General features: G+C 42.4%; 1 protein-coding gene across 2 annotated transcripts in view; it reads right to left on the bottom strand.

Annotated features, from left to right (window-relative positions):
• Positions 1 to 6,293: 6,293 nt before the first annotated feature.
• Positions 6,294 to 24,806, bottom strand: part of Atg4c (autophagy related 4C cysteine peptidase) — a 68,986-nt gene continuing 50,473 nt past the window's right edge. For both annotated transcript variants that reach the window (XM_038333618.1, XM_038333617.1), the window contains exon 11: positions 6,294 to 7,505. In XM_038333618.1, coding sequence (XP_038189546.1) covers positions 7,338 to 7,505 — 168 coding nt within the window. In that variant the 3' untranslated portion in view covers positions 6,294 to 7,337. The remainder of the gene's footprint in view (positions 7,506 to 24,806) is intronic.

A 24,806-nucleotide genomic window follows, 5' to 3' on the forward strand; every position in this document is an offset into this window, starting at 1 on the left:
GAAAGAAGTATAGGATCCATTCTTTTATCATATATCAAGCAATGGTTTCTTAAATATGACACCAAGAGCACAAACAACCAGAGGGGAAGACAGAAAACAGAAATTCGACTTGGGTTAAAATTAGAACCACTTTGGGCTCTTCCTCCACCATGCCCTCCCTCCATTTGGTCCTTTGACACAGGACCCGAAACAATGGGGCCAACTGTCTATGAACAGAAAGCTTCGTCACAAAAATAAGACAATCCACAGATGGGGGAAATGCTAAGAAATCATATGACTGACAAATACCTTAGATCCAGAACATGGAAAGAGTGCTTACAACTCAACAATATAAAGACAAATGTCCCAGCTTCTGGAGTATCTTAGGTAGGGTTTCTGTCGCTGTGATGAAACACCATGACCACAAAGCAGACTGGGGAGGAAAGGGTTTGTTTTTCAGCTCACACTTCCACACTGCTGTTCATCACCAAAGAAGTCAGGACAGGAACTCAAGCAGGGCAGGATCCTAGACTCAGGTTCTGATGCAGAAGCCATGGAAGAGTGTTGCTTACTGGTTTGTTCATCATGGCTTGCTCAGCCTGTTTTCTTATAGAACCCAGGACCACCAGCCCAGGGATGACACCACCCACCATGGGCTGGGCTCTCTCTCACTGACCACTATTTGAGAAAATGTCTTACAGTTGGATCTCATGGAGGCTTTTCCTCAACTGGGGTTTCTTCCTCTCTGATGACTCTAGTTTGTATCAAGTTGACACATAAGACCAGCCAGTACAGTGGAGGATGGAAGCTGAAAAGCATATGGCAAAAACCCCAATGCTGTTACTAACTGGGAAAATCACGGTGAGCAAGGAAGAAGAAAAGCTAGAAGCACCCCTCCCTCAGCACTGCTATAGAGCTATAAAAAGGTGTAGCCACCTTGGTTGAACAACAGTATGGTAGTTCTTCAAATAGTTAAACAGAAAGTTTCCCATATAACTAGCAAGTTTGACTCCTAAGCACATAACCAGGAGAATCAAAAATACACACCCATATAAAATTATGGACATGGCTGGGAACAGCACCTTTTTCATAGAGGCCGAAACATATAAATAATACAAATGCCCATCAATTTATGAACAAATGAAATGTGGTTTCTCAATCTACTAGAATATTATTCAGTCACAAAAAGAGCGAAGTACACAGCCATGTAAAAAAAAGTCATGCAAGGCTGGGTGGTAGTGGCACACATCTTTAATCCCAGCACTTGGGAGGCAGAGGCAGGTGGATCTCCAAGAGTTTAAGGCCAGCCTGGTCTACAGAGAGAGTTCCAGGAGAGCTAGGGATGTTACACAGAGGAACCCTGTCCTGAGAAAAACAAACAAAAACAAACAGAACACCTTTAAAAAGAGGTCATGATAAATAAAGAAGTCAGAAGCAAAGCCCAGAAGAGGCGAATCATATAATGTAAATCAAGGGCTGGAAGTGAGAAGCAAAGGCACAGAGACCAGAGTACGGTTAGCAAGCACAGAGCATCTTTTCAGGATAATGAACATGCTCTGGCATGTCACAATGCTAATCCTTACACATCTCTATGACGACTGTAAAAAGCCAGGGGATGGGCAGACGGCTCAGTGGCCACCAAGGCTGACTACCTGAGTTTGATCCCTAGAACTCACAAGATGGAAGGAAAGAACTAACTCTTTCAAGTTGTCCTCTGACTTCCACACATGTACGGTGTTACTCACACGATCACAAAAACAGGTAGATGTGTGCACACACACAAATAAACATAAGAAAAAAACTTTAAACCATAGAACTGTACACTTAGGAAAAGGATGAGTGTCAAAACACGAATCTCAACAATGCTGTAGTTTAAAGCATGCATGATGTCTCATGCCTTTAATTCCAGCCACATAGGAGGCAGAGACAGGCAGATCTGTGAGCACTGTAGGCTGACCTACCCTACACAATCAGTTCCAAGTCAGTCAGGGCTACATAGTGAGAACCTGCCTTAGAAGCAAGCAGGCAGGGATGGGGACGGCGGCTGCTGTTTAAAAAAGAAACCCAACTGTGAGCCATGAGGTGTATTTCACATCATTGTGATCACCTCTAGTTGGGTAAGTGGCCCCATAGCCAAGGGTTAATTAAAGGCTAGGCCCTAGCCACCACTGGGAGATAGCGGAATCTTGAAGAGGTGAGGTCTAGTGAAGAGAAAGTACCCTCAAAGGGGATATTGTGACCTGACCCTCCCTCCTCTCTGCTCCCACCATGCTGACATGCTTACACAGGTCAACTGACCACGGATAGAAACCTCCCAAACTATGAGCTAAAATAGGCCTTCCCATTTTTTAAGTGAATTATACAGGTATTTTGCTGCAGCAATAAATTACTAACTTAAATGACTACAATAAATAGACTTGTCTGGGACTTAGATGCACAATAGATACATAATCCTGCACCCCTCGATTACCTTAAATAACAGACTACACCATTTTTGGATTTTACTACCAGTTATTTTGTAACTATGTCATGAAGGCAGAAAAATAAAAGTGATAAAGCTACTGGTAAGAAATGCAGATCTCATAATTTTTTTTTTTTTTTTTTTTTTTTGGTTTTTCGAGACAGGGTTTCTCTGTGGCTTTGGAGCCTGTCCTGGAACTAGCTCTTGTAGACCAGGCTGGTCTCGAACTCACAGAGATCCGCCTGCCTCTGCCTCCCGAGTGCTGGGATTAAAGGCGTGCGCCACCACCGCCCGGCCAGATCTCATAAATTTAATTAATATACAGACAGAAATAATCAGCCTCTGTGAAATCCTCAGGCAAATGTCTATCTATTTTAAGGTAGACAAGTATACGTTCTATTGTACAAAAGAATAAGAAAATGAGTTACAGCTATAGCAAGATCATGTCAAGCCTATATGATTAAAAATAATTTGAGCTTTAAATATTTTTAAATATTTTTAATTCCCTTTTATAATATTTTAAATCTTCTTAAACTATTATTTTAAAACATGTATTATTCAGTCCCTTCAGATTCAACTGTGTAAAGTCTTTATAGGAACAAGTTATGTCTCTTGGTGTAGACTTGAGCAAGTAGCCATAAGGGTTATAGCTAAAAAGCAGTCCCAGGCCATAGGTCACAGGTCACAAGAATGAACACCACATAAGCTAGAGGCTAAGATAACACTGCTTCATAAATAAAAACATACAATGCTGAATTGTGGTGGCCCTCTTCACCAAGAAGAAACAGATTAATCAAATAAAAATCCAAATTCAACCAATTGAACATGCTTCAAGGACTCTATAGACATGACCTACAGAAAGGTAAAAGCAACATTTTAAAGCAACAAGGGGTGGGTGTATTATTTCTTGTGATATCTATTAAATACAGTAAATAATTTAAATGTACATGTGTAGCATCTTCACACTAAAGCCCGTTCTAATTACTCCTGACAGCGGGATTTCCTAACCAGACCTAATCTCCCTGCATTCATTTGCTGTATTTTAAAGCAAGCAAGCTGATGGGAACATCACCAAATGAAAAGCTGTATGTAAACACACTGCACAAGTCGGGGAGTGGGGAGTGGGGATCCTCTACCTAGTGCCTCTGGAGCTACCCAATGTGGCTTTGAGGGGAAAGAGATATGCTTTTACTATAAGGAAAAACAAGAATCCCTGTTTCTAGGAAACTGTTTTTCTCGTGTATTCTTTGTTGGGGGAGAGGGTGTGTCAGTATGGGGGACTGCCTACACCCAAGCTGTATGGGGGATGCTTACACCCACGTGGTACGGGGGACTGCCTACACCCATGCAGTATGGGAGACTGCCTACACCCATGCGGTGTGGGGGATGCCTACATCCACGTGGTATGGGGGATGCCTATACCCATGTAGTATGGAGGATGCTGACACCATGTAGTGTGGGGGACTGCCTATACCCATGCAGTATGAGGGATTGCCTACACACATGAAGTATGTGAGACTGCCTACACCCATGAAGTATGCAGATTGCCTACATCCATGTGGTATGGGGAATGCTTACACTCATGCGGTATGTGGGATTGCACACACCCATGTACTCACGTGCAAAGGCCACAGGAGGACCTTAGGTGTTCTTCTCTATCACTCTCAGCCGTATTCTCTTGAGACTGGGTCTCTCACTAAACCTGGAACTTGCCATCTTGGCAAGCCAGCAAGTCCCAACAATCCTTTCTCCGCCTCCAGCAGTGCAAGGGTTACAGAAGTACACAGAAACACGCTCTTTTCACAGGTTCTGGGGTGCAAACTCTGGTCCCCATGATTGTACAAGCACTGTGGCCCACTGAGCCAGCTCCCCGCATCTTCTATCATGACATCTTGATGTTTAGTGTCTCTCACCAATACTTTAAACATAGTTTCTTCTTCTCATGTCTGCTTCAATAATAACACACTTAGTGATTTTATTTTTATAAATTGTTTCTTCGTTATTTACCTGCCCTTCCTCTTGTTTCCTGGTTTTGGAAAATCCTTTATGGCTGTTTCTTTTTCCTTTAATGCTTGTACCTGAACATATATAGTCAAAAACACTTATACGTCAAATACAGCTATTGAAGGTGATCTCTAACAAACGGGAAAGCTGGGCTGCCACGTGCAGACTGGAACACAGCGCTTTCTGGCACAGATGAATAGAGACTAACTAGAGATCACCAAAAAGTAGGTTTCTGACCCCAAATAGGATGGATTACACAGGGAAGTAACTTTGTTGCTTTCTGTTTTAATGTCAGCTTCTCTGGGGTTAGAATTAGCATATAAAGTTGTGTTTGCCGCATACAGCGCCAGCTTCTAAGGTAGACAGATGCCAGAATGATCTGGGTTAGTAAATTTCTAAGAATATCTCCTCATTAATACAGGTTAATGGGGTTGGTTTGATGTAATATCAGAGAAATGAATACCTCTGGGAAATTTTTGAAAATAGCCACACTATAAAGGATCTTTTCATTTATTCATCCATTTATTCAGTAAAGAATGACTTTTAAACTTGCCTGCTGGTAGCAAAAAAAATCAATTTACAACATCAAGCCTTATAAAGAAGACAAAGGACCTTGTTTAAAAGTTCTATCAAAACTTGTACGAAGCCATTTCTGCAACATTCCTGGTAAGGTCTAGTATCTTTAATAGGAGACTCCCCTCCAACAGGATTTTTCTAAAGAGCACTCATCTTAGAACCTGCCTTTGGAGGGAGCACTCTGAAGCATCCCTGACCTTGCTTCCAGGCTTTGGGGCTGGAAGGGAGCATTCTAAAGCGTCCCTGATCCTGTTTCAGCTCACAGAACTTAAAGTCTGTGTTCGAAGCAAAATGCTTCTCTCCTGACCTAATGGTAGAGTCCAATTACTGCTTCCCTAGTGAGAGAGTAACCTAGCCTCAGCTGGTCCTCAGCTGAATAACCGAGATAAGCCCATCACTCTTACTTCCACCCATACATTCATTCACCCCTACGCGTTACTAAATATGTTCTAGATGCATATCATTATGCTAAAAGTTCCTGATTCTAGATAGTTATTGCCAATCAGGTAGATTCGCTGTGAATACACACTATTCTGAAGCAGCATTTTAAATAGACTTAATGTAGAGCTGCTACCTCCTCTCTTACCACTGTCTAGGTAGAACGTTGTCTCGCTCCGAGATTCTCCTTTAATATTATCTTTTGAAGAGTTAGGGAAGTACAGAGGTTCTTCTGTAACTACAGGCTTTTATAGAGTTCTTACACAGGAACACTTAGAGTCAGTACTGATCCACAGGATGGTCTAAGGGCACGCATGAGCTGCATCTACCATCCAATCCTACCGTGTCTGAGACGCAGGCAATATGCAGCACATAAAACCTGGCATATTCTTGGTTTCTCATTCTTATACTGCCTTGACATTCTAAGAAAATTAGTATTGAACTTAATTTGTCCAGATTTATCTAGGGCAAAGGGAAAATTTAGATTTTAGACTGCTTCAATTCAATAAACCATTCTCAATGGGAAATGTCAAACCTGGTTTTATTCTTCAGGCTTACTGAAGCTGTGCTCCGCCCTCTTTTTGGCTTTTCATGCAGCTGTAAACACAGGGGTTCTCTGGTAAAGATGAGCAATGACCACAGGATACAAACTGTTACATTGTTATAGGTCACCAATCCACAAGGAAACACAGAAGCTTCATAAAACAGCTAATGCTCTGCTTCCCGAGCCACATTATCTCCATTCATCAGAAACAAAGAGAATTCATTTGAAGTAATGATTTTTTTCAATAAGAGAATTAAAATAATCCAAACATTAAAACCAAAACAAAAGCACTTTATGTTCTCACATGTTTATTAAAGTATTTGTTTTATAATCCTGGCATATTTTTATATCACAAATTTGTCTTTAAGTAAACTCACAACACACTTAAGGCAGATTTAACCTGTAAACAGTCTTAACCTCTAAACACCATGGCAACACTTTAAACAAACAGCAAAATCAAAAACATCCATATCTTTCTTGCTATTCATCTTTAGACTTAAAAATTGGGTAATACATTAGATTTCCATAAAAGTTCACTTTTAAGGTAGGAAACAACTTTCTTTATCTGATTAAAATAAATATAGATACTACCGACAACTTAACTTTTAAATACATGGGGAAAATCTACACTTTAGGACAGCTCAGAGGTAGAACATCTGCCTAGCATGTACAAGGCCCTGGGTTCGATCCCCAGGATTGGGGGGAAAAAAAGCAAAGAAAGAAAGGAAGAAAGAAAAGAAATCACAAGGCTTTATATTCATTCTTCACTGCTCTGCACAAGCATAATGAGTAGCTACTATAAAACCATGTTATTAAGTATTGCCATCAACTCCTGCTTACATGATTTGATGTGTCCATTTAGTTATCCAGATACACACAACCAAAGCATCCTCTGGTTCCGTTAACAGCAGGAGCCTGCGTAGTTCTGAAGATCCAGTCTCTGATCTCCTGTCATTAATACCAATCAAGGCTTTGAAAATTAATTTGGTGATCCCAATCTTTGAGGGAACCTGTATCACAAAACCTCCAGCGGACCAACGGGCTCAGGTAGAAGATGCTGGGGACCAAAAGGCTTATGGTTAAGGTAGCGTTTCGTCAGCATGTCTTTGGGAAGCAGGAATGCAACCGGAGCCACTGTTCTTTATCACTCGAAAGCAAGGGCCATCAAGTCATTTCTTTCAGAAAAATCCTTTCAAGTTTGGGTGTTTTCAAATGCACACTGTTAGAAGGACATGCACAGTTCGGACTGGATCGCAGAGGATCTCGTGCCTGCTTGATACTCTCTGTGGCCCTCCTGTGGTCAAGCGCTTCTCGGAAACACGAATGCACTCATCTTTAAAGTAGGACAAACTCTTCTGTGCTAAATCTTTTGAATTTTTTCTTTTCGTCCTCTGAGAAAAGGTCTTCTTCACTGGCTGCAGTAGAAGTAAAATCAAAGTCTCTGGAATGGCCGTTTACAAAAGTAAATAATGGATATTTCTCCTTAGAGGAAATTTTCAACATCTGTAAGAGACAGCACAATGAATCACACACTGGATGCAACTGCGCATAGTAGGGCCACACGACTAAGCATTTTAACTAAACATTTTAGCCCCGACTTTGTCTTGTACATGTCTCTCACTTACATTTACCCAGTGCTATTAACCGTCCTGCCTACAGGGTTAAAGAGGATCAGTTTACCCATAAAAATACAAGCTAGACCGCCGGGCCCTTCCACCCCAAGGTCTCCCACAGTCTTCTAGTCCCTTTATTTTGTAGTTATGCCGAAGAACTAGCTCAAATTTATCTTCTTTTAGCAGGCAGAACGTGACAAAATGGGGTGAAATGTTGTGAACGAGGTTTGCTGAGGCAACGCACACAAAAACAATGCGACACCAAGTCAGATGGCACAGTACAGGCTCAATTCTGCCACTACCTCAAGGTGGCCTTAGGCAAATCACTCACCCTCATCATCTATAAGACAGCCTAAGCCAGTCAACTTCCCTAGGCGAGAACTGTTTTTTAAAAGAATGAGGGCAAGAATATGAAGCTCTTTTAAAAACTCAGTTTGAGGGACAATGAGATGGCTCAGTGGGTAAAGATGCTCGCACCAAGCCTGACAATCTGAGCTCATCAATGGCCGGCACTCACAGGGTGGGGAGAATTAATTCCCACAAGATGTCCTCTGACTTCTACATGTAAAAAAATGGCACACATTTTAAAATGTAATAAAGAAATAGGTTTGGTCTTTTCAAAGATTCCTATACCAACAATTGTGACTGAAATGTTTCTGCCTTTGATACAGTCAACATGGAACAGTGACCTCTTGTACAGCAATAACACATTGCCTCCTTACAAGCAAAAGAAAAAAGCAACCCCTACAATCTTGTGGGAAATGTGCAAGTATTACAAAATAATTGTTTGTGCATTGCAGATTCAAGTACACTTTGAACAATTTTAAATCTTTCTGTTAAACAAATTCTAGTAAAATGTAAATAATGTTCATAAAAATGAATAGAAAACTTTCTCTGAAGAATATTGGAATAGAAAATTTTCTTTCTCTTTTGTTGCTCTTGAGATAAGATGGCCCACACTGGCCTCAACCTCACAACAGCCCTGTGTCCAGAATACTGGGATTATAGGCATGTACCAACAGGCCCAGAAGAAACCAAATTTTGTTACCAATAAATGCCATTAAAACTCTGAAAAGTTCAAGTTACACAGCAAAGGCTGAGAGAATACCAACTGTACATAGATACATCACTAATCGTCAGTTAAATACGCTTTGTTATCACCTGTAGGTTTATCACTCACACACACACACACACACACACACACACACACACATTACATTTGTAGGATCTCTCAAAACATGGCTTAAATAGGGAGCTCTGGCAAAAGAGACAACGTAAAAAACATTTCAATGAGACATTTAACATAAAACACATTTTTGTTGCAAGGAAACAAACCCTGTTAAAACAGCCAAGTACTAAACACAGAGGTGATCCTGTAATTCATAGCAGGCTTTAATTTATACTTTGCTCTAGTTTATTTGATTTGCATTCTACAAAAAAATAAAAGAGGAGAAGGGCAAAAATATGGAAAATAAAGAACAAGAGGCGGAAAGGATTGGCATCTGAGGAACCATCCTCCACCAGCCAACAGCTGGGAAACACGCCAGACCTGCCTGTCACTTTATATCCATTCCGTGTCACTTGTGAAGTCTGGTATCTGATGGGCAAGCGTCCATATTACATTGTTCTCAGATCAACACAGCACGACCAACCTTAGAACCGTCACCTTTCCTTCCAAGGTCAGAAAGGAGACTTTTGGGTTTGTTGGCTATGGCCAAGATGCTCACCGATCATCAGATTTAAATCTGCACTGCAGGGAAAACGTCAGAAAGAAAACTTTTCCCCTTTATAAAGTGTGTTTACCCTCCTGCAATCTAAGGCCTCCTACACACACACAAAAGTGTCGATTCCAGCTTTGAGAACTACCAATGGCACAATCTCTCTGAGTTTATTTAAAGTAAGATGAAAGGCTCTCAAATGAGAAATATATTAAAGGTTTATCCAGGGAGCTGGGGAAACAGCTCAGGGTTAAGAACATTGACTGCTTTTCCAGAGGACCAGGATCCAATTCCTAGCACCCACATGGTAGCTCGTGACCATCTCAAACTCCAGGTCCAGGAGATCTGATGCCTTCTTTCTGCCTTCCGGGGACACACATGTGGGAAACGCCCATACATAAAATTAAGAATAAAGGTTTATCCAAGTTAGTTAAAATGCAGTGTCCACATAAAACCGTTAGCAGAGGGCTGGAGAGGTGACTCAGCAGTTAGGAGCACTGGCTGCTCTTGTAGAGGGCGGAGATCAGACTCAGCGCCCACATGGCATCTTCAACAGCCTATGTAACTCCACTATCACAGGATCCAACGCCCTTTCACCTCCATAGGTACCAGGAACACATGGAATGCACATACATTCCTGCAGGCGAACACTCATATACATAAAAAAATACACTTATGTAAACCCTGCATCTATATGTCTACAAGAGTTTTCTTTGTACTGTCAAAACTTAAGGTAATCACGATGCTGTTGTTGTTTTTTAATGAGAGAACAAATAAATTGTGGTAATCAAAAAAATGGAATGCCAGTCTGTGCTGGAAAGAAGTAAGCTTTCAAAACACATGTGAAAACTTCAGGTGCCTATCACCACGCGGAGAAGGTCAGTCCGAGGGACTGCATACTGCATGGCCTCGGCTGGAGGGCATTTTGAAAAAGGCAAATGATGGGCACGGTAAAAAGCTCGGTGTCTAGGAGGACAGAGGCTGATCAGCCATAGCAGAGAGGGTTTCTGACAGTTAAGCTATTGTTTATGATATTATAATGACATGTGTCTCAATATGTCTGTCAAAAGCCACAGAATATACAGCGCACAGTGTAAATCTTAAGACTCTGGATTTGGGACAATAGCAACGTGTCAATCTGAATGCCTCGGCTGTAACAGACACGCTACCGTGCCGTGGCAGACTGATCATGGGGAGGAAGGTCTGGGGGAACTTTCCCACTCAGTTTTGTGGTGCAGCTAAAGGTAAACACTGAAGATTACTCAGCCTATTAAGATACTCTATGGGGGAGTAGAGGGGAGGAGGCAGGAGGGAATGGGGGGAGAGGAAGGAAGGGAAAACTGCAATTGGGATGCAAAACAAAATGAATAAATTTAATTAATAAAAAAGAAAACTATGCACTATACCGGACAGTTAGCTAGAAGATGAAGCTAAATGAAACCCGATCGACAACATGATATAGAAAGTGAGTCATGATTTCAAGACAAATGAAAACTGGAAATGAAAACCAAAGGAGGCCCTGTAAATTGTCTAGTTCATTCTCGCTTCTAAACAGACGAATTCAAGCACTCAAATGATCACGCGGCCAGAGAAGATGACTACCGCATGAGCAGTTCATCATGGATACATGCAGCTCCAAACACCTGTCCACACACTTTCCAAATACTTCCCATAGCTAAGAGCAACGCAGCAAGACAGCTTTAAAAATACAAAGAAGTACTGATTTGAAAAACTGAGGGCTGGGCAGATGGCTCAGTGGGGAAGAACACTTGCTGCTCCTCCAGAGACCCAAGTTTGGTTCCCGGCACCCACATCAGGTGGCTCACAACCGCAGGTAACTCCAGCTCCAGGGGAGCCAATGTCCTCTTCTGGTCTCAGTGTATACCCACACAGACAAACACAGGTACATAAATAAAAATAGAAATACATCTTATGATGTATTGATCCTGAAATTGTTTTTTTTTTTTAAAAAAAAAGTCTGATATTCTTTTTTAATTAGAACAATGACAATTTTGTCAAAATTTTTGGATTTTCAAAAGTAGATAATACAAAATCTACATTTAAAAATTCCAAATTAGGTTATCTATGTGAGACAACATATCACTAATTTAATACTATTCCAAGTTAAATACAACGTCAATTATTTAATTATTTAGGGAATTGTTTACTGTATATCTTTTTTTAGATTTGTATTTGTATGTGTGTGCTTGCACACGCACATGCATATGCCACGTGTGTTCAAGTGCTGCTGACAGGCAGGAGCGGGCATTGGATCCCCAGAGCTGGAGTTACCAGTAGTTGTGAGCTGCCTGATGTGGGTTCTGGGAACTGGCACCTGTGGGGCTGGAGGACAGTTTTCTGAAGTGGATTCTTTCCTTCAGCTGTGTGGTGCCAAGAATGGAATCGACATCACCAGGGCTTCTTGGAGATGCCCTCACCTGCTGAGCCATCTCCCTGCCCTACTGTATATCTTTAAACAGAATATAAAGCTATTTTTAAAACTTAACCTAAAGCACATTAAAATAATTGTATGCCTTTTGAAGGCTGGAAGAAATACATTGAAAATATTAACATATATGTATATTATATATTTAATATATATAAATATATTTATATAAACATATATGAATATGAATATATATTTATATATGAATATATATCCATATATTCATATATAAATATATAAATATATTTATATATGTTTATATGAATATATGTATATATACGACAGCATATTTATATATATAAATATATTTATATAAATATATAACATTTATATATTATATATATAAATTATATATATTATATTTATAATTTCCTAAACTTTTAAACACATTTTTCATAAATTAAGAAAATAGCATTTTTAAATTTTTAAGATAAATTAATTTACTATAGCATAATTGATTTCCAAAAGGGGCTAAGATGGTTGCTCATCAACTTTAGACAAGTCTAAATTCTATTCTGTTTTTATAGCATAGCCAAATACATGCTGAAGCTGCTTTATTACCTGAAAAGCAAGTCATAGATTTCTTTACAGGAAAGAAATATGATCATACTTTATCTATGCACTGGGTTGACAGGCTTCAGAATTTGGAAAAGAAAAAAATCTAGAAGACAGGGGTGGAGTAATTTATTTCATCATAAAGCTAGTTAGAAGAACAGAGGTAAAACAAGGGATGATCTCTTTCCTCATGCCTAAGTCCATTCCACTATGGCCTCCCAGCAAACATGCAATCACTGCAGTCGGTAGCAGTCTGCTGAGACTGTCCGTAATAGCTGCACTGGGCTACAGCCTGTGTGCTGGCCACATTCCAAAGTCGGCCAAAAGCATGAGCAATAAAAGAATTGTCAAAATCACCTTGAAAGGCCTTCCAATTGTTTAAAGCATGGCAGTCATAATCTTATATACACACTTGTTTGGTGACATGTGCAAATGTACAATATAGACTAACGTATACTATAAGTCAGAAATGATAGCACACACCCATAAGTGTGGCACACTCCCAAGTACTTGGGATGATCAAGAGTTAGATGCCAGCCTAGACTAACTCTATAAGGATACTGTCATAAAATACCAACACTAAAACTAAGTGTATATATACACACACACACACACAAACACACACACACATTAAAGAGTGCCGAGAAGATGGTTCAGTGGTTAAGAGCACCAGCTGCTCTTACAGAGGACCCAGGTTTGATTCCCAGCACCCACATGGTGACTCATAACCATCTGTAATTCCTGACACCCTCTTCCGGCTGCTATGGGCAGCAGGCACACACATGATACACAGACAAACACAGGTGACAAGCCCACACACATGAAATCAAATGCACGCATGGAGACGTCCCTTTGTTACTATAGAGCCGTGTGGTGGAACTAAGGATGCTGATGCTGTCAGCCCCCTTATGCCTGTCCCCTTGATGCTCACCCTTAAATCCAGCCGCACTTCTCCCTCTCAGATAAAAACCCTGATTATTTCTTATTCTTGCCTTGTTTCTATGATGACCAACACTGAGTATTTCTTTCTTAAATGGTACTTCTTTTGGTTTTGTAATGTTTAGCTTCCCAGTGTTTTCGGAATGGTCCTTCATCCCTTCCTTTACTCACTGTCTCTAAGTATTTCCACATACCCAAATACAGATATAAAATAAACCCTTCACCTCGCCTACATATTAGCTCATCCTATATTCGCCCCCTTAAAGTATTACCTGCTCTCAGCTTCAACTATTTCTCTGCTAAGCATTATCGTCACCCGATCGTATGCAGCCAAGGAGAGTGAATACTCCAGGATCAGCTGACTCCTTTAAGGCTGCATGGCTAGAAGGGACAGACAAAGCCAGGTTTTGATCGCCGGCAGCTTAATTCTAACATGGCTACTATGCTACACAGCATACAACAACGAGGGCTCACTGCAACATCGGATCAAATCAATCCTAACAAAATAGAACAAGTTCTTCCTCCCCAGATTGTTCCCTTCCAGAATTTCCTATCAACAGTGAGACCTTTATATGAATTAGTGGTTGAGCTGATGCAAGCAACAAATATAAAACAAAACAAAACAAAGACAATTAATAAAGGTAACCGGAAGTCCTTATTTTTAAGCTTGCATTGTTTAGCTGACATCTAAAGGCAGTTTCTATAATTCCCTGACCTTGCTCTCCCAATTACAGAAGATTACTAACATCCCACAGGATTAGTTTGCCTTCAAGGGAGGGGCAGGTGGATGTGAGGGAGGGGCAGGTGGATGTGAGGGAGGGGCAGGTGGATGTGAGGGAGGGGCAGGTGGATGTGAGGGTGACAACGTTACACACAGATCCCATTTCATCAGCAAAACTTCCCCCTAACACCCACCCATGCTTCACTGCTCAAACTATATCCAGACTTGAGACCCTAGGAACATGAGTGGAAGGGCACATTATCATCACGGATACAATCAGGATTCTCCTTGGGGGGAAAAAGGGCAGAGAAATGGGGATTAAAGAAGTACCCAGTGGCCGGGCGGTGGTGGCGCACGCCTTTAATCCCAGCACTCGGGAGGCAGAGGCAGGCGGATCTCTGTGAGTTCGAGGCCAGCCTGGTCTACAAGAGCTAGTTCCAGGAGAGGCTCTAAAAAAGCTGCAGAGAAACCCTGTCTCGAAAAACCAAAAAAAAAAAAAAAAAAGAAGTACCCAGTGGTATTTGTGTGCCATTCACAAATGAGGAGAGTGGTAAAAATAAGCAAGGCCATGTGCTAATGATGTCTTCGGGCTCTGTGGCAGAAGCGGCCAGGCTGAGGCTGAGACCCGAATGACACGAAGCAAGCACTGTTGGCAGAGGAGCCGGAGGGATTGAAGACTGTTGATGCCCGCATCCTCAGCACATCTGAGCAGACAGATGAGAGAAGACGGGAAAGCATGGTCCTCGAGGGCAGATCTCAGGTCCTGACGAGTCGGATGAAAGGTGGTTTGGGTTTCATTGCTTGCTTAAACACTCAATTGATAACCACTCTACCACAAATGTCTCACAACGTTCTTCAGAGAGCTTCCACCCACAGTGCTGGCTAGTCCTTCTTCACACTTCTTTCCTGATTGCACGGGATCAGTCTGCCCAGTTCTAGCCCAGATTCTCCTGACGCTACCTCAGACCACACTGACAGCTCCTCTCGGGCCTACAGACTTGTCCATTACGGTGTACAGGTGACCAACATTAACTGTGGCACTGGGAAGACTCTGTTCAGAGCCAGTGAATTATGTGGGCCTAAGAGAGTTACCTGACCAGACTGCCTTGCCTCACTTAGCTAGAGACAGGTAAATGCCAGAGAGGCTAGCATCTACCCCACAGAGTTGCTGTACAGACTGACAGTTAATGTATTTAAAGTTCTTACAAGACTGTCTGATTGGTTTTATCACTGATATTGCTGTTATCATAATATTAATCTTCTGGCATTTATTAAACATACAGAGTCATTTATTGTTAATGTCTATTCTTGTCTTCCTAATGAAACTCAAAACCACTGAAGATTACATAAGAAATCAAAAGTCCTTATCACTAGATTCCAGAAGGAAAAGGGTGTAGTTGGAGAATGTGGAGCTAGAAAGAGCATCTTTGGGAAACATTGTAAACATGTGCCTAAAACACAAGAGCGATTTCACAGAGGTGAAACCAATGGACTCAGGAAACCGTAACAGGAGTCTTGATCGGAGACAAGAAAGCAAACTAACTCTCTCCCTCTGTGACTACTGAGGACAAGGCCTACAGAGGCAAGGTCCATCCCAACATAAGACAAACAACAAAAAGCAAGCAGCTTTTCAACTGCAGGATCTACCTGACAACCGAAAAGACTTTCGGGAATGTGTGTTCTCTGTGCAGCTGGGAACAGAGCTGGTCCGCCACGGGAAGGTGGGTTCACGTGTAAGCGGGAGGCTGTGAGGATGAGCACAATCTTGAGGTGCGGCAAGGGGCATGGCTCGGCACTGCCACTTAGTGGTTACCCCTATGTCTTCACTTTATGTGTATGAGGCTTGGCCTGCGTGTAAGGCTGCACCCTGCATGCATACCCGGTGCCCACGAGGGCAGTAGAGGGCATCAGAAACCCTGAAACTGGAGCTACAGACGTGAGCCATCACGTGGGTGCTGGGAACCCAACTTGAGTCCTCTGGAAGAGCAGCCAGGGCTCTTCACCACTGAGCCATCTCTCCAGCTCCAGCTCCAGCTCCAATAATTATGGGATTGTGAAAGTTGTTGCCCTTTCTAAGACTTCCTTCGCTGTATAAAGAACAAAACAGCATTAAACTCAGTAAGTGAGAAATATGCAGAGTGCTTAGAAAAGGACTTGATTTAACAAAAGTCAGATTTGCATGGAAGTACCTTCATGATCTTGAAAGTCAGCGTACGTCATACCAGTTTTCTTCTGTAGCTAGAGGATAACCAGCCAGATAAATTTTCTTGTGCTAACCTCTATTCTAAAATGAAATTATTTCTTTTTTAATTTTGTTGATTTATCTTTGTGTGTGTGCATGTGTGTACATGTATACGTGGTGTACATGTGTGCGTGTGTATGTGTGTCTATGTGTACTTGTGTATGTGTGTGTGCATGTGTGTGTGCATGTGTAATGTGCCTCGTGGGCACTCAGGATCCCTTGGCACAGAAGAGGGTGTCGGATCCCCTGGAAGCAGAGTTACAGACAGTTGTAAGTTGCAATGTGGGTTCTGGAATTGATCCCAGGTCCTCTGAAGTTCGGCCCGTGCTCTTAACCACTGAACCATCTTGTTAGCTCCAATGATTAATTTCTTAATACTCTCATTTTGGTGCCATTTTCTGGTCTCAAACAGTAGCACTGTCAGGTAATATGCTTGCCAGTAAAAGGAATGTCTTATATGATAATCACCAGGTTGGGAACAATAGAGAGAAAATACAATATTCCCCCGTTACACCGAGTACAGGACACTGGGACAGAGGGCATGCAAGCCCCACCCACAGGTCAAGCAGGCCTGCTGGCAGAACTTGGAGAGAAGCAGGATACAGATACAAAGAAACATCATGGAGAGCAGAACAAACAAGATAAAATGAGGGAAAGAGTGTATCTACGGTGCACAGCACATCGGAGAGGGAAAAAGCCTGTCCACGGGAACACAGCATGTCAGAGCAGTTAGGCTGTAGCAATTAGAATTCAAAACTGAGAGCTTTCCGAAGAAAGATGTTCTTATTGAGGGGACAATCAAACATGTCAGCAGCAGTTCCCTACAGGACACAGAGCTGCAGGTCTGTAGAACAGAAGAGAGATCATCTGGGGTTGGGCTCATCATTCCCAGGAAGGAACAGGAAACACAGAGGAGAGCGGGGAGGGAGGGAGAGCCAGGGAGCAGGTGTGAAAGGCAAGACTCACTCAAGCTGGTTTCTGTTCCTAAACAGAGAAACCTGGACTCAACCGACAGATTTTTAAGATATATGTGCATGTTTCCTCGGCACATTTACAAATCAGCTTTCTGAAGAAGTGTATTTTGAGTTGCGCGCGCTAACAGTGCTGAGTAAGCAGACTGCTGTACATATTAAGATAAAGGCCCAGCGATGTAAGGAGTAGGTGAACATATACCAGACTTTCTATATAGCTCGACCACGGAACTCGTTGAGAACGGCTAAGAAAAGCTTTCAACGAGGTCTCTTCCTCTCAACAAACAACTACTGGCCTGTAGAACGGGACGGGCAAGTCTAGCACCAGTGATCCAACAGTGAACTCAGCCCATTTCCTTATTGTGGCCAAGGTGGCATTGCTGTGGAAAAGACACGTGCGTGCCTGAAGCAGCAGACACACACAGACGCGTTACACACGTGTAAAATGAACGATAGCAAATGTTGTGCTAAGGAGACAAAACAGGGAGGGGCAGCTACAGGCAGATGGCTGGAAGTCTAAGCAGGGAACGTGAACGCAGACCTGGAAGACATAAAGGGGGGCACACAGGTGTATCTGTCAGAAGAGAATTCCACACACAGAGTGAACTCCATGAACAAGCAGAGGTCAGTCAGCTGTGGCTGGAAAAGAGCTGGAAGAGGGTACAAGGTGAGGTCGGGCCTGCTGGGGGAGGAAGCAGGATTGCTCTCGGGCCCCATGAAGCCACATGGGTTAGTACGCGTTGGGCTTTGACACCGAGTGGGTTGGAAAGAAACCATAAAGGTATGAATGAGATGTTATTAGCACAAGCTTAGTCACATTTTTAATGTAACTTATTTTATTCCTTTATGAGTATGGGTATTTTGCCTGTTTGTCTATCTGTGCACTACATTCGTGCAATAGCCATGGCGGCCAGAACACGGCATCGGATCCCGGGGGACTGGAGTTACCACAACTGGGTTGTGAGCTACCACAGGGATGCGAGGAATCAAACCCGGGGCCCCTATAAGAGCAGCCAGTGCTCTTAACCACTGAGCTGTATTTAAATTCTCTCCATTTTAAATACAATGACTGTGGCACCTACGCTGCAGCAGACTGGAGGTGTGGCACGGTGAACAGGAAGATGTCACGATGGGCCAGCATGATGAGAGACATGAGAGGAGTTCCCTATGCTGCAGACGTAGACGGCGTGCGGTGGAGAAAGACCCAGCTTGAGGCAGGGCCCACGGAACAGCACTGCTGATGTACACAGTCACCCACTTCTTTTCCATTTGCTGTGCTCTACTATCGCGCTTTTACAGCTTACTTTAGCGGCCACACGCCTTGGGATGGATATTAAATAAAATGCAACAGGTCTTTTTCTATACATAGTACCTGTGGCAAAATTCTAGTGAAAAAAAATAATTTTATGATTTTTAAAATCGATCTTTTCATTTTATAGTCAAGTCGTATAGCTTTAAAAAAATAGCTAAAAGCCACTTTATAAATATCATTGTTAGGAGAACCTGATGAAACAGTGTGTGTCAAAATAACTCTACCACTAAGAACAATCATAAGGAATTAATACGTAGATTGTTGAAAAGCTTTGAAAGCAATGAAATGAGTGCATCTATGGAGTGAGAACCCTGACGAGGGGAGGGGATCAGTCAGGAGAAGCCAGAGGCCAGGAGACAAGGGGAGCAAAATACCTCCAAGACAATTCATTTCCAAGGCCACTAGGTGGGGCCGGGCACAGCAGGCTTCCATGCCAGGGTGGGAGAAATCTCTCTGGCCTACTTAGTACAGGGATGCAGTAGATATCACCATAAGTGATGGGAGTTAGATGCCAGCAAAGGGACAAATTGAAACCACGTGCCAGCCACTGAAATTCAATAAGAATATCACCTGCTGTAAGACACCTGACAAATGTGGGGGACCTCAAAATTCTGAGGAAACAGGAGGCAAACCTGCCCCATGGGCGCAAGCTGAAAAATTATCAAAGATGTCCCATTTTTTTTGTTTTTGTTTTAAGCAGGTCTAGTCATCTTTAAAACTACATGCTCATGTGAGAGCCAAGGAGGACGGTGAACTTCTCTAGATTAAGGGGATTGGAGAACACACAACTGCCACGCAGGGCCGTCAACCGGTCCCTCAGCCACCCCAGGCCCTCGCAGGGTAACTGGTAACCCGTGCCTTCTAGAGCTCAGGCGCTAACATGATATCAGTGTCACTTCCCTGACTGTGACAGCTGAACTGAGCTGATGCAGGAGAATGTCCTTGTTTGTAAGAACTGCACACTCAAGTATTCAAGCATAATGGGGCATTATGCTAGCAATTACTCTCAAACGGTTCCGGCACGAAGTTAGTTGAAAATATAATAATTTTCAACTCTTCTTTAAGATTTCAAATTGTTTCTGTTAAATGGAGGCAAAATAAAGACGTAAACAAAAGCAGTATTTCTTTTTCATCAACAAACAGCACGGAAAGAAATAACCATGAAAGCAATTAAGAAAGACCCCAGAAGAAAGCAGCATGAGACAGGAAGGAATAAGGGCATCGGAAGGGTGACACTCATTACAACACAAGGAATCCAGCACCCTCCATGGACAGCAAACTATGGACAGCAAAGCCCAGAAACAGAGCATGAGGCAGGAAGTGTTACAGAGACAGGGGAAGCAATTATATCATGGTAGATGATCCAGTTGGGCCAGGTGAGGTGGTGCAGGCCTGTTATCCCAACACTTGCGATGCAGAAACAAGAGGATCTGGAATTTGGGCCATCAAGATGGCTGGTGGGTAAAGGGGGCTGCTGCCATGTCTGGCAGCCTGAGCAAGACTGTGGGGATCCACATGGCGGAAGGAGGGCTGACTCACACAAGCTGTCTATTGATCTACACGTGTACACACACACACACACTCACACACACACACACACTCACACACACATACAAATGATATTTTTTAAAAAAATAGAAAGAATAAGTCTATCCTCAGCTACATAGTTTTCAAGACCACAGGTTTTGTTTTATCTCAAAAAAAAAAAAAATCAATCCAGGGGCTAAAGAGGTGGCTTGGTGTTTAGAGCACTAATTGCTCTTCCAGAGAACCTAGGTTTGATTCCCAACACCCACATGGTGGTTCACAACCGTCTGTAACTCCAGTTCCAGAGGATCTGATGCCCCTCTTCAGACTGCCATGGGTACTATGCACATCTATGGGGCACAGACACCATGCAGGCAAAACATCCACACATAGAATAGGTCAAATAAATCTAATAAAACTCTTAAATAAATCAATAGATGTTTTCTTTTGGTTTTTCAAAACAGGGTTTCTCTGTAGCTTTGGAGCCTGTCCTGGAACTAGCTCTTGTTGACCAGGCTGGCCTTGAACTCACAGAGATCCACCTGCCTCTGCCTCCCAAGTGCTGGGATTAAAGGTGTGAGCCATCACCACCCCCCAACTAATAGAAAACTTTTAATCAATCAGTAGATTCCATTGAAGAATAAGGCCTATTAATCATAAATTTGTACATAATTAATGATATTGCCACAAAATATATTAAATAATGAGGAACCAAATAAAAAGAAGAAACAGAGAATTATATACCCCAGGTAGAAAGTTATCCCACCATCTAATTCAGGCTGTGAGGCCCAGCAGTGGCCCCCTTGCCCACTGATCCTCTTGCTCCTACACCCACACGACTCAGTGCTGTGGCAAACATCTGGCAGAAGCCGTGTAGGACTGATCTGGGCTCGTGGTTTCAGGATTCGGCCCATCGTGGCAGGGAACCAGGAGGGAGGAGCAGCTCTGCTCCTGGTGGCACAGGTGTGAGAAGGAATGGGCCCAGAAACAGGTCCAGACTATAGCCCCCAGAGAAGCCTCCTCACTAGCAGGGTCTCACGTCCTAAAGCTTCTCCAGCCTCTGCCACTAATGATGTCATCAGCTGAGGATCAAGTGTTCAAACACATGAGCCTGTGGGGAACATCTTGGATTAGAACCATGACAATCACTTATCTTTCCATAAATTAAAAAGCATGTAGGAAAAATGAAGGGCATAAAAAAATGCAAGGGAGGGAAAGGAGGAGGAACAATGGGTGGGAGGAAGGGATAATGACAGGAAGACCAGAGACAGCTAGAGACAGGGACTCCACAAGTCTTAGGAAGCCGGCAGCTGCTGTGTACACATTCCAGAGAACCTGACTGTGCAAAGGGACCGGGTGTTTAATTCCTGTTAGGACATGAAGAGGAGAAGACAGGTTATATCAGTGGGTGTGACTACATGGGCTCAGTAGCTCTGAGTTCTGCAGGAATGGGAGGCGTAAAGCACTGGAATATTTCTTGAGTAGGTGGCCGACTGTATGAATGACCCGCTTTCTCGCCTAGTCCTCTAGGCCTGCTTCTGTTCTCTCTTTCCCTTCATCTAAGTCCAAGTGCCTGCTTGATATTGCTGATTCTTCAGAGACGTCCTCACACCAAGTCCTTCCTCTCCAACCTCACGCTTTGGTTCTCAGCCAGGAATCCTTGAAAGGGGCATTACAAATCAATGAAGAAAGGCTACACTTGACAAATGACGCCAGGCCAACCATTTATCTGTGTAGGGACAACATGGAAGTTCCTAAGTTTAGAGCAGAAGCAGGAAAGTTCTGGAAGAAGTCAGTATGTTTATAATCTTTGGTTAGTAAACGTTCTGTTGATACAAAATTTAAAAAACAAAAAAAACAGTTATTTGGTATCTTAAAATTAAAGATAGCATTAACAAGTAAAATAGTAGCCTAGCAGAATTATTTACCAAATATAAAGCCATCAAAGCAGTCATGTCCAAATTTACAAAGCCTTCCCTCATAAGCAGCCCTAATGAAGAATGGGGAAAGAAAAGGAGCCATAAATGTACAAAAGATTCGGAACCAAATCTTTTGGTTCCGAACCAACCTTGACAGGATGTTTAACCTCACTATCAATCAGAGAAACACGGACTAAAACTCCAAACAGATACCACTTCTACCCAATAGACTGACTAAAATTATGGGTCAGATAGTTTCACGCATCATCATGCAAGGCGCTGGGAATTCTTTCATTCAGTTCCTTCAGATTCCATTGGACAGCATGTGGCAAACATGGAACCATGCATCCCTGTGCCCAGTGTTTCGATTCTGATGTACACAGTATGTCTAATGCAATCCTAAAGGATCAGATGGGCACAAGAATGTTCTCTAGCGCCAGGCGGAGGTGATGCACACCTTTAATCCTAGGATTTGGAAAGCAGAGGCAGGCAGATCTCTGTGAGTTCAAGGCCAGCCTGGTCTCAAAAGCAAGTTCCAGGATAGCCAGGACTACACAAGAAAATGTTGTCTCAAAAACAAACAAACAAAACAAAACAAAACAAAAACTGAAATAAGCAATTTTAGGATCTTAGAAACAAGCTAAATGACTATCAATGAAAGAAAGACTGAGAGGTTTGACAGCATACAGAGTAGTATATGATGTCTGCAGATGTGTGGAGCATGGGTGTGATGGGCTGATCCAGGATGACGTTACCAGTAACCAACTGGGGAAAGAGCCACATCCATTGGATTCATAGCCAATTATATTATATGTGTAATTTTTCACAGTGGTAGAATAAAGGCATTTTTCTTCATATGTCTATATGCCTGAAGTTTAAATTTTAATGTCACAAAGTTCATTATTAATGTGCTGCTTCGGCCTGGGATTCATGCCTCTCTGCAATGTTGTGTCAATGTACTTTCCAGTGTCGCTCAGCCTGCACTGATTCCTAGGCCACAGGCAGTCTACACGGCCTTCGCTGCTTTTCTGTGTTACCTCAGTGTGACTGATGAACACTTTTCATCATTTATAACTTAAACAGCTTTGTAAAATAAATGAAAATGGAAAGTCATATGTTTACTCTACCCCTATGTTTTCCACTATGAAGAAAAATAAAGATATGTATTAAATGTCTAGTGACACCTGAAGATACCAAGTATCATGCCCTGGCTTAACTCACAAGCAGTTCTCCAACTCTGGTGTAAAGATTGCTTTGTTAGAAACTAAAATCTCCAGGCCACACCCTTCGGGGTTCTGGCTCAGGTCGACAGACATCCTGTCCTTTAAGTGCTAGAAATCCACCAGAGTGGACCCTCTCTGGGTGCGCACCACAACCGCTTCTCTTGGCCTTCCCTCTGACTAGTCCCTTTAAGTACTGTGCCTTTCACTAAGCAATGGAAATTATGCATACACTTTCAGGTTCAGCTTAAATATCACCATCACAATAAAATACTTTGACTTGGATGTGCCATCTCTCTGGGCTCAACTTGCTTCCTTCCTCATCAATTTATTTCTAGTTTCGTATGGACGCTTATCATATTCAATGTAATATATGTCTGCTTGTCATATTTCCCCCTCCTTAAGCATAAATGTTACTTGAGGCTAGAAGCTTTATGTCTCACTCAAAGCAGGAATTCCATCTTGGTCCCATTATGCTTTGTATACAGTAGCTGCATACGTACTGGACAAAATGAACTCCATCCAATAATTAGCTTAACAATTTTTATTAACATTTTTCAATCACATAGCATAAGGAGACTATTCGCCCACAGAACATGACAAATTAAACGTGACATTCTAGACTGCCTAGCTTAATTTTCAAAGTGAGAAAACAGAAAATAAATCCTATTAGAAAAGAAATATGGAAAATAATTACATTGACTAAAAATGCCAAATTCTGGCTTGGGAATGTGTGTGCTTAACTTAGAACTGCCCAACTAACGGTAACAGACAAAGTGAGGTTTGGGCACTACTGAGAAACATCCTCTTAAGAAAGCAGGGAACTGGGTCTTAAAAACTCTCGGTACAACGAGAAAGCACGGCAGCACGCTCCCCCTTTGCCTTAGCACTGCACACTCTCCGATACATCAGCTAATAAAAGTGATAATTCTAATCACTTTTCTGGTAAAGGAAACCATAATTACTATTTTTAATCAGAAAGGTCAAAACACAACTCCTCTGTAAATGCTTCGTTTTGCCACAGGAGTAGACCGTGCTCCTCTTTCAAACACACTTATTCTGATCCAAACAGAAAGTAAGCCAATGAAAACAGAGAAATACACCTTGGTGTAGGAACTATTCATCAATATCAACATCTATCACTGGATTGCCTAGATTTATATATTTTAGCACATGCATAGTATTTTATAAAGACAAAGGACTATCAAACCAGAATATACAGTGTGAACCCTGACTTCCAGGAAGGAGGCGATGGGAACCCCACGTTCTGCTCTGTTCACTGGCCTCCTGTTGCCAAGGAGAGTGAGCAGGTGAGGACTGTGGGCAGACGGAGGCAGGGCTCCGGATCTCAATATCTCCTTGCTCGTTTTTCTCTCACATTCCTGTTCAATTTCCCGTTCTTCTTGGCAGGTCGAGTAAACTAAAATTCTCATTTGAGACTTTGTACTTAATGCTATTTTTACACTGTGGAAGTAAAATACCTACTTTCCTGAAGGAATAAATTCAACTCGACTAAACAGTACTCAAACCCCTAGTCCATCTGGGCACACGTTCTGAGCGCCTCGCAGTGAGTCCAGTGCTGCTCTGACCTACCACGAAAGTACTGGCTACACAGCTGCTG

The sequence above is a fragment of the Arvicola amphibius genome, chromosome 6 (assembly GCF_903992535.2).
Source record: "Arvicola amphibius chromosome 6, mArvAmp1.2, whole genome shotgun sequence".
Lineage (NCBI taxonomy): Eukaryota > Metazoa > Chordata > Mammalia > Rodentia > Cricetidae > Arvicola > Arvicola amphibius.